Source organism: Mytilus edulis, chromosome 1 (genome assembly GCF_963676685.1).
Source record: "Mytilus edulis chromosome 1, xbMytEdul2.2, whole genome shotgun sequence".
In the NCBI taxonomy this organism is placed as follows: Eukaryota; Metazoa; Mollusca; class Bivalvia; order Mytilida; family Mytilidae; genus Mytilus; species Mytilus edulis.
Window position 1 is genome coordinate 72597687 of NC_092344.1, and position 14945 is coordinate 72612631.

The following is a 14945-nucleotide window of genomic DNA, read 5'->3' on the forward strand; positions in this document are numbered from 1 at the left end:
AAAAGAATGTGCCGATTTGAATATAAAAGGTGTTTCAGTGCAGTCTTTTCAAAATTAACAATGCAATAAGTCAATACAAGTCAAGTTACCCGTATTTCAATTATTTTACCTAGTGTAGTTACTAGTTACTGTTTTTTTGCCAAAGTAAATTGAAAAAGGAATTCAATAAAAACTTTAAAAAAAAAACCGTACGCTAGACTTTATCAGCAAACGTTACAACTAGGACAAAATAAATTTCCAAACCCGGGGAAAATCAAAACCGGAACATAATATAGCATGGTAAAATAGTTTATACATTGTATAACAAAGCTTCAATATATAGCGTTTGAAAAGCTTTAACAAATATATAAAGCAAACATTGAATGAAACTCTTCAACTGTGTACTTCTTTGGCTTTATAACTATTTTGATCTAAGCGTAACTGATGAGTCTTGTGTAGACAAAACGCGCGTATTGCGTATTAAATTATAAGCCTGGTACCTTTAATAACTATTGGACTACTTGAAGGTTCTCGTCGTTAAGGCATTTCAAAGTTCAAAAATATGGTTCCAGTTCTACTTTTTTGTCTTAAATGAACATATAGCATTACTGTCTTTAAGTTGTAATGTGATTTATAAGTTTGACTATCCCTCTGGTATCTTTCGCCCCTCTTTTATAACATTGTATTTATGTTTTTCTGAATAAGCATATAACGTATCTTCTTTATAATAAAGGGTCAATGCAACAATCTTCTTTGAAGATTGCGTTAATAAAGTTATCCCTTCAAAAATCAGAATAAAATGTGACAACGATAAACGCTTTTTAATACAACCCTACAAATTCATAAAAAATAAACATTCAACAAACATTATTCCATATTCATAATGCAACCATGAAATTAAGAGTAATTTAAAGCTTTTCTTTTGTTTTTCTGTGCATTGTTTTATAATTGTCAAGGGTATCACGTGCAGTCATAACTGTAGTATTTTTTTACGGAAGTAAAATTTGATATCAATTTGAGTGCTTCACTATTGTTGTCAGCAAATCATGAGGATTATAATAAAATATAAAAGTAATGTTAATATTTGTCATGTGAAAGGTTTGCAATACAAACGAAATAATCATCGATTGAAGATCTAATATAGTTCTACCATTAAGAATCCTAAGGTGTAAATAATTGCATATGTCAACAGTAATCATATCATTTACATTTGTATTTTCTTAAAAAATATTTCTTTCACTTTTTGAAGAATTCAATGCGGAAATAAACATAAACACTAATGTTGTTCTTTATAAAACTTGACTTATTTGAACCTCAACATATCATTGACTGATTTATCAATCGATTGAATACCATGAATGATATATTTCTTATAAAGGGGAACAGTGAAAGAAAATACGGAATTGGAAAGTTGATGCACCTATCTGCACAATGTCCCTTTAAATAAGTTAACAACCACTCTGATGTGAATGTTGAACCTATTCAAATCAATCAATTGAAAAGCACAAAATGTCATGTTACGTCAGTAACTAATAAAACTATTTACTGTTCTTTGTAAAGAATTAACCCAATCAAGTGCCTATTATCAATAGGTGATTTCTTTAAACAAGATAAATTCAAGAATACAGTTGCGACTTTATAATAATAATTGGAATTAGTAATAGCGAATTTCCTGTTTAAAAGTTCGAGTCTATATATCTGTGAAAAAAACCCTCCCGTTCATCAATTATTATTTAATTTCAGAAGTATTTATAGTCTCTACATATCTGTCTATATTGTTGGCATAAACAAAACATAAACGTGTGTGTGGTTCGTGTACAGCCACAGGTGCTTTTTGGAAATAAATATCCTTTTATTCTAAAAATTTTGGTATTTGGTTATTGAACTTCCCTCGATGAAGGAGGATATGAAGATTTAGTCTCCCTCGAATAGTCATATTTAACTAGGGCGAACAAATCTATGATCTGCCTCAAACAAGAGAAATGAATGTTTAATGATTTTAACTTCTTTAACTTGTATCAGTTGTTCTTGGTTTTATTCATACGATTTATTACTACAACTTTGTTTATATAATGTCCCTTTTTTTAATGTCATTTTCGTTTCTTTTTATGGTTCGTATGGACAATGATTCAGCTTTTAATAAATTGTTACAGTTTTTTGCTTTGCATCATGCTGTGAAATTATTTGTTTCATTCGATACTCACGCCATTTTGAAATTATTACTTTATGGAAAAACCGGGTCTGGTTGGTTGCTTAATTACATTGCTAAGGTTATTTTACCTATAATTATATATAGAATTGGAAACATATCCAGAAAATACAAATAATAATATATCAATGAAAATGGATTCAAACAAAGTAGACACTTCTTATAAATCTTGTTTATATGTTGATTTAACCATACATCGTGTGTACCAAAAAATCTATAACTAACAAAAATAGAGAGTATGTCAGGAACAATGGTCCTGCAGAATTATTTTCTGTACATCTATTCGCGTAGTTTCGTGTAAGTGAGAAATATATACTCATAACGTTCTGTACATCTTTCTCCCACAGGAGCTTGAGGTATGGACAACTTTGCATTTTTTTGTATGTATACCGTTTAATTTGATTTCTTGAACAATACAAATATTTTGCCCTTATTGGTGTGTACTTGCTGTTACATTTATTAAACTAGATAACTTAACTACATATCTTTTTAATAATGTAGTCAACAATTGTGGTTGTCGCAAGAGTATATTTATCTTAAAAGAACTTCTTTGCAGCAACTAATATTTTCTTTTCTTTATTTAAGATTATCATTTTATCTTACAAAATAGGTAGACATTACATACAAATTATCATATACCGGGAGTTCCTGTGACGATTCTCTTGTAACTGGTGAAGGTAGCATGACTTGCCATTATGGATGTGATGGTACTTTGATAAGCCCACTTTCATATTATTGCACCGACAAAAGTGTCGATGAAAATTGGATTATGGGCCAAAGAACGGTGAATGTCACGTTACATTCTTCTTCAGATAACATTTACCGTTTTGGGTATGTATAAAATATTATTACATTGGTTGCAATGAATAACATTGATTTTCTAATAAAAAAACCACGATAATTTCACAGTGAAATAAACTTGCACGTGGTTATTTCACTCCTCTGACGTCATACAACAATAGGCGTTGTCATGAAGTAGGGTCAAAACATAGTGGAAATGCTTAGAAGAGATAAAGTTCCTTACATTTTCTACTTTAATTTCAGACAAAAAAACATTTACCAATGTAATAAAAAGAATAATTAATCAAAGAATTCAAATATCGGAAAATATTCAACTCGTGATCGAACAACACTGATAATTAACTCATGCGCTACGCGCATTCGTGAAGTAATGTGATGGTTGGTCACTCGTTGAATGTTTATCTCTTTTTGAAATATTCGATTAGTTATTCTATAAGTATCATAAGCCATTGCAACTTACATATTCATTGATATAGACCTATACCACGGCTCTTAAAAATACACACACATATATATATATATATATATATTGTTCCGGTACAGGTGAGTGTGTCCCTTATAAGTAAAATATAAATTATTTTTACATGTTAACACACATGTGACTATGGTATTTAACAATTCTACTATCTGTCAACCCTGGTGTCGAGTCAAAAATCAAGTAGTTACTGGTAGCGTAGCTTGCTGAATGGTCAAGGCTATGGTAGCGTAGCCGGTAAAACAGCTAAGGCACTGGTTTAAAAATGGTACCTCAAAAACGCTATACCATTAACTTACGTTGTATTTTATTTATAACAGATAACAAAATTAATTAAGCTTTACATTTTTGTTAATAAAAAACATTCAATACTCTTACAAGTTTAAATGAAATATACAAAGACCCCATTTTTGGTACGTTAATCGTTTCTTAACAACGTAGTAAGTTTAGTAAAACATCTAGGTCAATTATGGATAGGTTCATTTATCCAACGGGCATGCATACAATTTCAAAGGCAGTTTACGGGTTGCATCAACCGCGACGGATTTGGTTCGCACAGTCAATATCCTTGGTATCAGTAGTGAACGCCCTGGTAGTGGGCCGTAGTCTCTCTGAGGACTGTTGTGCGCTCGTTTTTATACTTAAATCCCACCAGTCTCGTGCCCCTATGGTGGTGGTGGGCAAATTACGTAATGATGATTGGATGCTGATATCGGGTGATGAAGTTACTGACGTCAATAAACCTAGTGATGCATATGGTGGCGATTTCGAATGTTGACAGTCTGTCGAGTCGGGAAATAGAAAAAAAAACAGGACTTAACTAAGCTTACTCTTAGCATGTATGGCCCCGGTTACAATATTCAGGCCACATTCAAATAAAATAGCAAGATAATACATCGGGAACGTGTGAAATAAGGGTAAACAGAAGACTGGCACAGTCGTTCAGGTCAGTCGTCAGGGGACCCCACTGGTCAAACAGTGAAGACGAACTTCATAACTTTATTCCGAGAGACATAACTAACAATATTTACTTACAATAACAATTATAGTTTGTACAATGTACATCAAATGTTTTTGTATACACGTTGATTAACAGTACACGACGAACGTGAAAGTGAGTCTCAAATTTAGCACAATAATGTTAGAACTTCTAATTTAAGCAAGTATTTGTTCTTCCCTCAGGGGGCTTTTGTGACATCATAGAGATACCGCCTGCAACATGACCAGCGCCCAAGACAATTTTACCACCAAAGCTACATTAAAAATTGCTTTTTATGGTTGATGTGATGCCCTTCTTTGTTCGCTTTATCTAGGATTGAAACACAGAACTGTAGAAGGAATGAAGTCAATCTTCATTCAAGTATTTCTTCATCCTTAAAATTGTTAAATGTGTTTACTCGCTTACTTACTAGATAATAAAAGGTTTTGTTTGAAGAAATGGAAGACAACTTTTCGGATTTATTACCTAAGTTGGAAACTTTCAGTCCGTTTTTATCTCGTCATTATAAAAATTATTTCAATCTTTACGTCGATTTAAAAAAGAGGAAAGAACTAAACACAACTGATATCTTAGTATATACGCTGTTTATTGATCGTCTTCTAAAAAGTGGAATGAACATTATACATGTTATATTAGTTAATAATTATGAAAAAAAAACCAAAGAGCTGTCATAACGTATACGCCATATAAAAAAATATTTGTTGTAAATATGTTAATAAAGAACGAATATTAAATTTAAAAATGCTTATTTTAACATAATATGATTTTTTGACACCACACTTTATTTAAGGTACGAAGGCGGAAACTGGATCTCTCTAGTAGAAAGTGGAAGCAGCTGGTCATTAATGGCAACTGCAAACTTAACAGTTCGTTCGGATACTGGACTTATCAATTCTCCACCAATTTGTTCCATGCAACCAATTGTTAGACTTAAGCAAGGCTGTTCTTATTCAATGAAAATTCCAGGTAATTAACCAACAAGTTGTCCAGAATTTTCAAATACAATGTTTTCGCTATACTATGTGATGTAGATAACCGTATTTAGTGTAGGTTAATTGAACCACCCCCATAGTAACGTTTATGATTTACAGATATATATAAAATAGCAATTATTTTTCTAAAAAGCTCAATATGCCATGACCAGAAGTATGAAATATAGTGACGTTTCTAAAATGCATGGCTTAACTATTAAAGAAAAAAGAAAACATTTATTCCTTTGAACTATAAGTTACCAATGTTTTTTAATTGTTTATACTCGCAACATCTGCTTTCAGTTGTAGATGAAGATGGCGATTTTGTTAAGTGTCGATGGGCGACCAGATCGTCAGGAGTAAATGAATGCGGAGATGTTTGCTCTGGTCTAAGTAATGCTACACTGATTGAGGTATATTTCAGTTTATAGTTTGGTTTTAAAGATCTGTTGATTGTTAACACACAATTGCTCATTTTTCTAAGTTTGATATTTTTGTTGTTATTGTTAAATATCGTGAAGGACATTTTATACAAAATAAATATGAGCCTAGGATATGTAATGATGATATATGTTTTTAAAACGATATTTCAAAATCGTGAATGATATTCAAGATGATGTTTGACATTTACATAGATTTGTATTTACCTGAAAACAAATGGAAAATACTATTAGACTGACGTTCTATTATCAATCCATATTGAAATGACCTATCATACCAAATATCATATGCTACAACCTCGAACTATCTTCATAGCTCTACTGGTAGTCTTCACCTGGAGTATAGTTTTATGAGCGATTGGAACGTTTTGTGAGTGTCATGGTTCATTCCTGTCGAATTTTTAAGATACCAAGTCAGTGGGTGTCTTCTGTTTTATGTTGATGCTTTGTCATTTGTGGTCTGAAAAATGTTGCTGAAAAATCATCCATAGTTCCTGTGAAAATTATTCGAAACTTGTACAGTCTGGAGCACAAAAAAATATTGACCTATTGTATCAACAACAACCGGTCGTTGAAGAATGTATGTTGACCTTTTATTTGACTTTGCGATTATAATTTGTTTTCTTATATAGTTTGAAACATAACTTTATAAAATCCAAACTCGATACTTGGTATAAATGTAAACCTGTTATTCCATCAATACTTTAAGTTACCCTTTAGATGTCGTTTGGTTATACTCACCTATCGCTTGTTGTTTCATTAACTCACGAACTTATACAATACAATTAATTAAAAAATATTATACTATGTCGAAAGTAGAAAAATCTTTCATTTTTTGGTTTAATTTTCTCAATCTCAATCTTTTTCCAGGAAACATGCACTCTATCTTATAATGCGACGGGAACATCAGGATGGTATGTTGTTGCGCTTCAAATTGAAGACTTTGCTTCTCGGATAGAAACAAATCCATTAAGTAGTGTACCTTTACAGTTTCTGGTCTATATTTCTTCCGGCTTAAGTGATTCGTGTGACAGTAAACCAGCTATAGAAACTTCTGTTGCCGATGGATCAGTAATTCAAATTTCTATAAATACCATCTACCGACAAACTATTGCAGCAAGCTCTTTGAGTTCGTAAGTATGACATCTATCCCAGGCATAGATTACCTAGTCGTATTTGGCACAACTTTTTGGACTTTTGGATCATCAATGCTCTTCCACTATGTACTTGTTTGGCTTTATAAATATTTTGATATGAGCGTCACTGATGAGTCTTATGTAGACTAAACACGCGTCTGGCGTACTAAATTATAATCCTGGTACCTTCGATAACTGTCAACAATATCCACTTGTATTTCTGAAGGGACTCAAATTTAACTATGATTAACCAAGCTTCCATCTTCCAGGAGCAGTTTTTTTTAATTGTTTCGTAGGTTCGCTTGCGTTGCTGGTCCAATGTGACCTGTCTGTTTAATTTGCAGAGACATTTGCGACAGAAAGGGGTTTTAATTAATGGTGGTAATTGATGATTGACCTCTGTCGTGCGAGTTCAATTAAGGTGGTATGTACGAACCCCTTTAGTAACATAAATTTGTTTTTAGTTTAATTGGAATTACAGTATTTGTTTGTAGGCAAATTATATGTACACTTCTTTGTACTACAGTGTTTTAACAGCCTATACTGTTTGGAATTAAAAACTGTCAGTAATTATTCATTTTCACATTGCTGCCATATTTACACTACGTTGCTACAAAACATCTTATCTAAATATTTTAGTGATTTTGAATATAGTCTTCTGTTAGGCTGTTAATCATATTTCATTTTGGTAACACTATAAGATCACCATAAGATAACGTTTATCACATCTATACTTCTAGAATAGCAGAAATAAATACAGTGTCACCATTGGGAATGACAAAGTCTGATTTACTGACGTATGGTACATCTAATGATAAATGGTATATAAACGTAACATGGACTCCAACAGAGACACAAGTCGGCAGTCATATATTCTGCTATACAGCATTTGATAATAACAGGTACTTGTGCGTCATGTAAAAGAAGTGAACATTTTAATACCACAATAGTGACATATATTATGGGAGCTTTCTTAAATATTGTATACATTTTTATTTAAGTTCCTTATCTGAAATAATTGCCTTGCAAAAACTTAATTTGATATCATGTGTATACTTTGCATACACACAAGAATGTTCCAGCGCTCATGATGAAATAATAAGGAAAACAACTTCCTTTTGCAATTTTATCATTTTTATTCGTATTTAAAAAGCATTGACTAAAAAATAAAATTGAGAATGGAAATGGGGAATGTGTCAAAGAGACAACAACCCGACCAAATAAAAAACAACAGCAAAAGGTCACCAACAGGTCTTCAATGTAGCGAGAAATTCCCGCACCCGGAGGCGTCCTTCAGCTGGCCCCTAAACAAATATATACTAGTTCAGTGATAATGAACGCCATACTAATTTCCAAATTGTACACAAGAAACTAAAATTAAAATAATACAAGACTAACAAAGGCCAGAGGCTCCTGACTTGGGACAGGCGCAAAAATGCGGCGGGGTTAAACATGTTTGTGAGATCTCAACCCTCCCCCTATACCTCTAACCAATTTAGAAAAGTAAACGCATAACAATACGCACATTAAAATTCAGTTCAAGAGAAGTCCGAGTCTGATGTCAGAAGATGTAACCAAAGAAAATAAACAAAATGACAATAATACATAAATAACAACAGACTACTAGCAGTTAATTGACATGACAGCTCCAGACTTCAATTAAACTGACTGAAAGATTATGATTTCATCATATGTACATCAGGCACAATCCTTCCCGTTAGGGGTTTAGTATCATACCATCATAACATATATGAGAAGAACATAACCCGTGTCATGCCAACAACTGTTTTTAGAATAAATGTGTTTAGTTCCGACGCAAAGACCTTATCAGTGACTCAATATTAACGCCAAAATATGCAATCTTTAATGACTTGACAACAGTATCGTAATTATATCCCTTCTTAATAAGTCTATTCAAAGGTTTTTTAAGTTTCTGAGGTAATACTGACACCTTTGTGCTTTATAAAGAATATTTCCATAAAAAATTGGATGTGAAATACCTGAACGTATAAGAAGTCTGCATGTTGAGCTATATTTACGAATGATGTCTTTATACCGATGATAAAATTTAGTAAATGTTTTGACTAGTTTGTGATATCGAAAACCCTGGTGTAATAATTTTTCAGTAATACATAAATTTCTCTCGTTAAAATCTAAAACATTGTTACATACACGAGCGAATCGTACAAGTTGAGATATATAAACACCGTAAGATGGTGACAAGGGAACGTCACCATCTAAAAACGGATAATTAACGATAGGAAATGAAAAATCATCCCTTTTATCATAAATTTTAGTATTCAGCTTTATATGTATGAAGTGTCGACGCGGTTTTAAGAAGTGTGTGCGTATGATCAGCGTTTTTACAAAAACAAACGTAAACAGGCATTCGATTTTCATGATTACATTTATATGATGAACTATAACATGACGTGTTGTGTCCCTGTTTTCGTTTTTTTTAAATGTTCTTTGTTGCGCGATGCATATTGTCACGAGGTACAGGTGTTGCCATACAAGTTGTGTGCTATTTACAGAAAAGGTTACAATAAAAATCAACAAATATTCAGAGTTCCAATGTGTATTTACCCAAAGCTATTCAATAGCCAATTCCTGCTCATAAAACGTAGCGTAACATAAAAAATGGAGTTTCCAAATTAATGTAAAGTAAAGTTTAAAGAATGATCGCAATACGCATGGATCTTTCATTAAAATAAACTATTATCTGATTGTACATGTTATAAACGTTCTCAATATCCATGCTTCTTTGTTGATTGTTTACTATAAGGTGACAATCGGTAAACTACGGCTTGAAAATACGAAAATTAGTTCGCTGCCATATTTTCACCTCATAACAGAAAAAGAGAGAAAAAATGACGATAATACGATATAATGGCGTACAAAATATTTTCACCTCATAACAGAAAAAGAGAGAAAAAATGACGATAATACGATATATTTGCGTACAAAAATGATAAAATTGTAAACAGAAGATTAAGTTTATGATATATACATTCATTGGTTCAAGAATTGGATAAAATTTTCTTTTCACCAGTCACTCGTTTCATATGACTTTAATGTTATTTTTATGTACACATTTTTTTATCAATTTATTATCTGTTGTCCCTTTTTTCAGAGAAGCATCCAACCAAGAATGCATAAGACTTGTAGTAGTAAATGGTGAGAATGCATTTCTTATATATATCGTATTTATTTTTGTTTCAAATGAAGTGCAGTTGAGGTAGTGAGGCACATTTTACTTCATTTAAACCACAATTGCCCTGAACATGGTGATTGAGCATGTCTCACATTTTTATTTCCAAATTCCAAACAATATGTTCTCTATGCTGGTCATTAAATTTTCGACATGACACAACAGAGTGCAAACTATTTTATATAATTTTAATGACGTATTCGTTTATCAAATTTTTCCTGACTCTTTGTGTTGGGCTGTTAAATGTCGATTACATATCTTGTCAGTGCCGTGACAATGACACCCTGTTGATACCCTCAGTCACTAGTTACGTTACAACATAGCGCTTGAAAATGAGAATGATACTTATAAGTTTGTTGCGTTCGAAGTGCTTTAATAGATTTATCTTCAACGGGAACAATGTATATACTGGAAAGGTATTGTATCAAACAAGAATCTTATAAGGCCACATAAAACAAATTTGGCCAATATAGATGAAACATAATATTCACATTATCATAACATTAAAAAAACAATTTTGTATGTTGGGTAATGTAATCCTTTTAAATTGATTATTTTGGACAATGATTAGTGGAAATGTTGTCTCTAGTGACGAAACATAATAATAATAATAATAACAAAATCTTACACGTAGCCAAGTACAAAGTATGACAAAATCAAATATGTTAAAATTCAGTACATCTTTTATAATGAAAATATAAGAACAGAATACAAAACGATCCTTTACTGTTTCTCTAAATTTTCTTAAAATGAAACATAAGGACCGAATGTTTTCTAATTTTATATTATTCACTTCAAATATTTGAATATGTACCTCCAACCCATGTAAAAATACAGCTACTTGCAATGACCAAGTCAACAAATACAGCTGTACATGTGCTTCTGGTTTCACGGGCACAAACTGTGAGACAGGTAACTAATTGACTTAACATTTCCGATGTTTTACGATACACTTATAACTGTCTTTTCTATGAGTGTTGTGTTTTCGGTTCAAAATCGACAGATTAAGTGCAACATAGTTCTGAGAAAAACAATCTACTTATATAAATGCATTTGTCATGCTTTAGAAGTGAATGTTTCACTGGCTTTCTTAATTCACGTTAGAAAAATGGAACGCTTGTAACTGATAAATTAACTAAAATAACTGTTACGTTTTTGAACTTTTGAGTATCACTTTCAAGAAAAATCATGATTATATATTATAATGACATCAATCAAGAAAATATATCTTGTCGAGAAAAATTGCAATCTGCGTTCACATCGTAATACGCTCATGCAAATTCACATTTATTGCAATATATACTTTACGTAAACACTTTAAAATTTCCTTGCAGATATTGACGAATGTTCATCTAATCCTTGTCAGAATGGAGCTACTTGTAATGACAAAGTCAACGGATACAACTGTATATGTACTGTTGGGTTCACTGATACGCACTGCGAGACGGGTAAATCCATTGCAAAAGTAAAATAACAAAAATACCGTACTCCGAGGAAAATTCAAAACGGAGGGTCTCTAATCAAATTGAAATTCGAAAGGTCGAACACATCAAACGAATGGATAAGCAAAAACTAAAGACAGGAACACAAAAATGTACCATAGCAATATATGATAAGATGGTTATATTTGACCTTACTTAAAGAGTTATACAAAGTTCTTCAGTAAAATATAATGCTGAAGGTCGAAACATTGTTTATATATATGAAATATGTACTTGTTTTGGTTCAACAAATGCATTTCCCGCCTTCCTTTCCAAATGTATATAAACACAACACGGTAAAGATACGTTATACGTTTTCAAAAACTAATACTTCCAAATTATAATGAGAAATTGTGGTATTTCTTTTTAACTTAAAGAGTTTAACTGTTTAGAAAAAAACAGCTATAAATTTCAGGACAGGTGTGTTTACCAAGTTGAGAAATATAGTAAGGCAAGTGATGATATCGTTAGAATACACAAGTGATGTCAAGTTACCAAAAATCCAGTTTTTTTTATAGATATTAACGAATGCTCATCTAACCCATGTCAGAATGGAGCTACTTGTAATGACCAAGTCAACGGATACAACTGTGTTTGTGCTGGTGGATTTACCGACATACTCTGTCAGACAGGTAAAAAATTGATTAATCGCTTACAATCCATTATGATTAAATGAATGTATTTTACCTCATTTTGAGAGATGTGTTCCCGGTTCATTTCGATTGGTTTCATACCGAATTATCCTGAATTAAAATTAAGTTCATACAATCCAACATCGACTTGTCATGTTTCAAAAGTGAATAATGTCCTTGAATTTACAAATGTATATAAGAACGACACAATTAGAATGTTTAATTTAAAACGAAAAACGGATCTAATGTATCTTGAATTTTAATGTATAACTTTAGAAAATAATCCTGATTTAATAAGTAGCTATATCTAGTGTATAGAATTATGAGGCGTGTTGATATAGTAAGAATAAAATACGGTTGTGATTGGCGCATAAACATGAGACTAAAATTAATCTGTATCTATATGTATTGAAATTTCGAAACATTGTTTATATGAAATATGTAAAATTGAGAATGGAAATGGGGAATGTGTCAAAGAGACAACAACCCGACCAAATAAAAAACAACAGCAAAAGGTCACCAACAGGTCTTCAATGTAGCGAGAAATTCCCGCACCCGGAGGCGTCCTTCAGCTGGCCCCTAAACAAATATATACTAGTCCAGTGATAATGAACGCCATACTAATTTCCAAATTGTACACAAGAAACTAAAATTAAAATAATACAAGACTAACAAAGGCCAGAGGCTCCTGACTTGGGACAGGCGCAAAAATGCGGCGGGGTTAAACATGTTTGTGAGATCTCAACCCTCCCCCTATACCTCTAACCAATGTAGAAAAGTAAACGCATAACAATACGCACATTAAAATTCAGTTCAAGAGAAGTCAGAGTCTGATGTCAGAAGATGTAACCAAAGAAAATAAACAAAATGACAATAATACATAAATAACAACAGACTACTAGCAGTTAACTGACATGCCAGCTCCAGACTTCAATTAAACTGACTGAAAGATTATGATCTCATCATATGAACATCAGGCACAATCCTCCCCGTTAGGGGTTTAGTATCATACCATCATAACATATATGAGAACATAACCCGTGTCATGCCAACAACTGTTTTTAGAATAAATGTGTTTAGTTCCGATGCAAAGACCTTATCAGTGACTCAATATTAACGCCAAAATATGCAATCTTTAATGACTTGACAACAGTATCGTAATTATATCCCTTCTTAATAAGTCTATTCAAAGGTTTTGTAAGTTTCTGAAGTGAATACTGACACCTTTGTGCTTTATAAAGAATATTACCATAAAAAATTGGATGTGAAATACCTGAACGTATTAGAAGTCTGCATGTTGAGCTATATTTACGAATGATGTCTTTATGCCGATGATAAAATTTAGTAAATGTTTTGACAAGTTTGTGACATCGAAAACCCTGGTGTAATAATTTTTCAGTAATACATAAATTTCTCTCGTTAAAATCTAAAACATTGTTACATACACGAGCGAATCGTACAAGTTGAGATATATAAACACCGTAAGAAGGTGACAAGGGAACGTCACCATCTAAAAACGGATAATTAACGATAGGAAATGAAAAATCATCCCTTTTATCATAAATTACTTGTTTTGGTTCAACAAATGAATTTCCTGCCTTCCTTTCCAAATGTATATAAACACAACACAATAAAGATACGTTATACGTTTTCAAAAACTAATACTTCCAAATTATAATGTGAAATCGTGGTATTTCTTTTTAACTTAAAGAGTTTAACTGTTTAGAAAAAAATCCAGCTATAAATTTGAGGACAAGTGTGTTTAACAAGTTGAGAAATATAGTAAGGCAAGTGATGATATCGTTAGAATACACAAGTGATGTCAAGTTACCAAAAATCCAGTTTTTTTTTATAGATATTAACGAATGCTCATCTAACCCATGTCAGAATGGAGCTACTTGTAATGACCAAGTCAACGGATACAACTGTGCTTGTCCTGGTGGATTTACCGACATACTCTGTCAGACAGGTAAAAAATTGATTAATCGCTTACAATCCATTATGATTAAATGATTGTATTCTATCTCATTTTGAGAGATGTGTTCCCGGTTCATTTCGATTGGTTTCCTACAGAATTATTCTGAATTGAAATTAAGTTCATACAATCTAAAATCGATTTGTCATGTTTCATAAGTGAATAATGTCCTTGAATTTACAAATGCATATAAGAACGACACAATTAAAATGTTTAATTTAAAACGAAAAACGGATCTAATGTATCTTGAATTTTAATGTATAACTTTAGAAAATAATCCTGACTTAATACGTAGATATATCTAGTGTATAGAATTATGAGGCGTGTTGATATAGTAAGAATAAAATACGGTTGTGATTGGCGCATAAACATGAGACTAAAATTAATCTGTATCTATATGTATTGAAATTTCATATTTGCTTTCAGAAATTGACGAATGCTCATCTAACCCATGTGAGAATGGAGCTACTTGTGATGATCAAGTCAACGGATATAACTGTGAATGTGCTGATGGATTCACTGACACACACTGTCAGACAGGTAAACAAATTAACCCCACTTTAGCAACAATACTGATAGAATATCCAAATTTGACCTTACTTTAGAAAATGTGTTCATCGTACACAGTTGTTCAG

The 14945-nt window shown here is 32.1% G+C and overlaps 1 protein-coding gene across 1 annotated transcript in view; it reads left to right on the forward strand.

Annotated features, from left to right (window-relative positions):
* Positions 1 to 14945, forward strand: part of LOC139482625 (fibropellin-1-like) — a 56312-nt gene that overhangs the window by 32241 nt on the left and 9126 nt on the right. Inside the window, exons 12-20 of the mRNA XM_071266594.1 lie at positions 5255 to 5430; positions 5739 to 5848; positions 6746 to 7008; positions 7752 to 7913; positions 10145 to 10188; positions 11557 to 11670; positions 12222 to 12335; positions 14191 to 14304; positions 14737 to 14850. Coding sequence (XP_071122695.1) covers positions 5255 to 5430; positions 5739 to 5848; positions 6746 to 7008; positions 7752 to 7913; positions 10145 to 10188; positions 11557 to 11670; positions 12222 to 12335; positions 14191 to 14304; positions 14737 to 14850 — 1211 coding nt within the window. The remainder of the gene's footprint in view (positions 1 to 5254; positions 5431 to 5738; positions 5849 to 6745; positions 7009 to 7751; positions 7914 to 10144; positions 10189 to 11556; positions 11671 to 12221; positions 12336 to 14190; positions 14305 to 14736; positions 14851 to 14945) is intronic.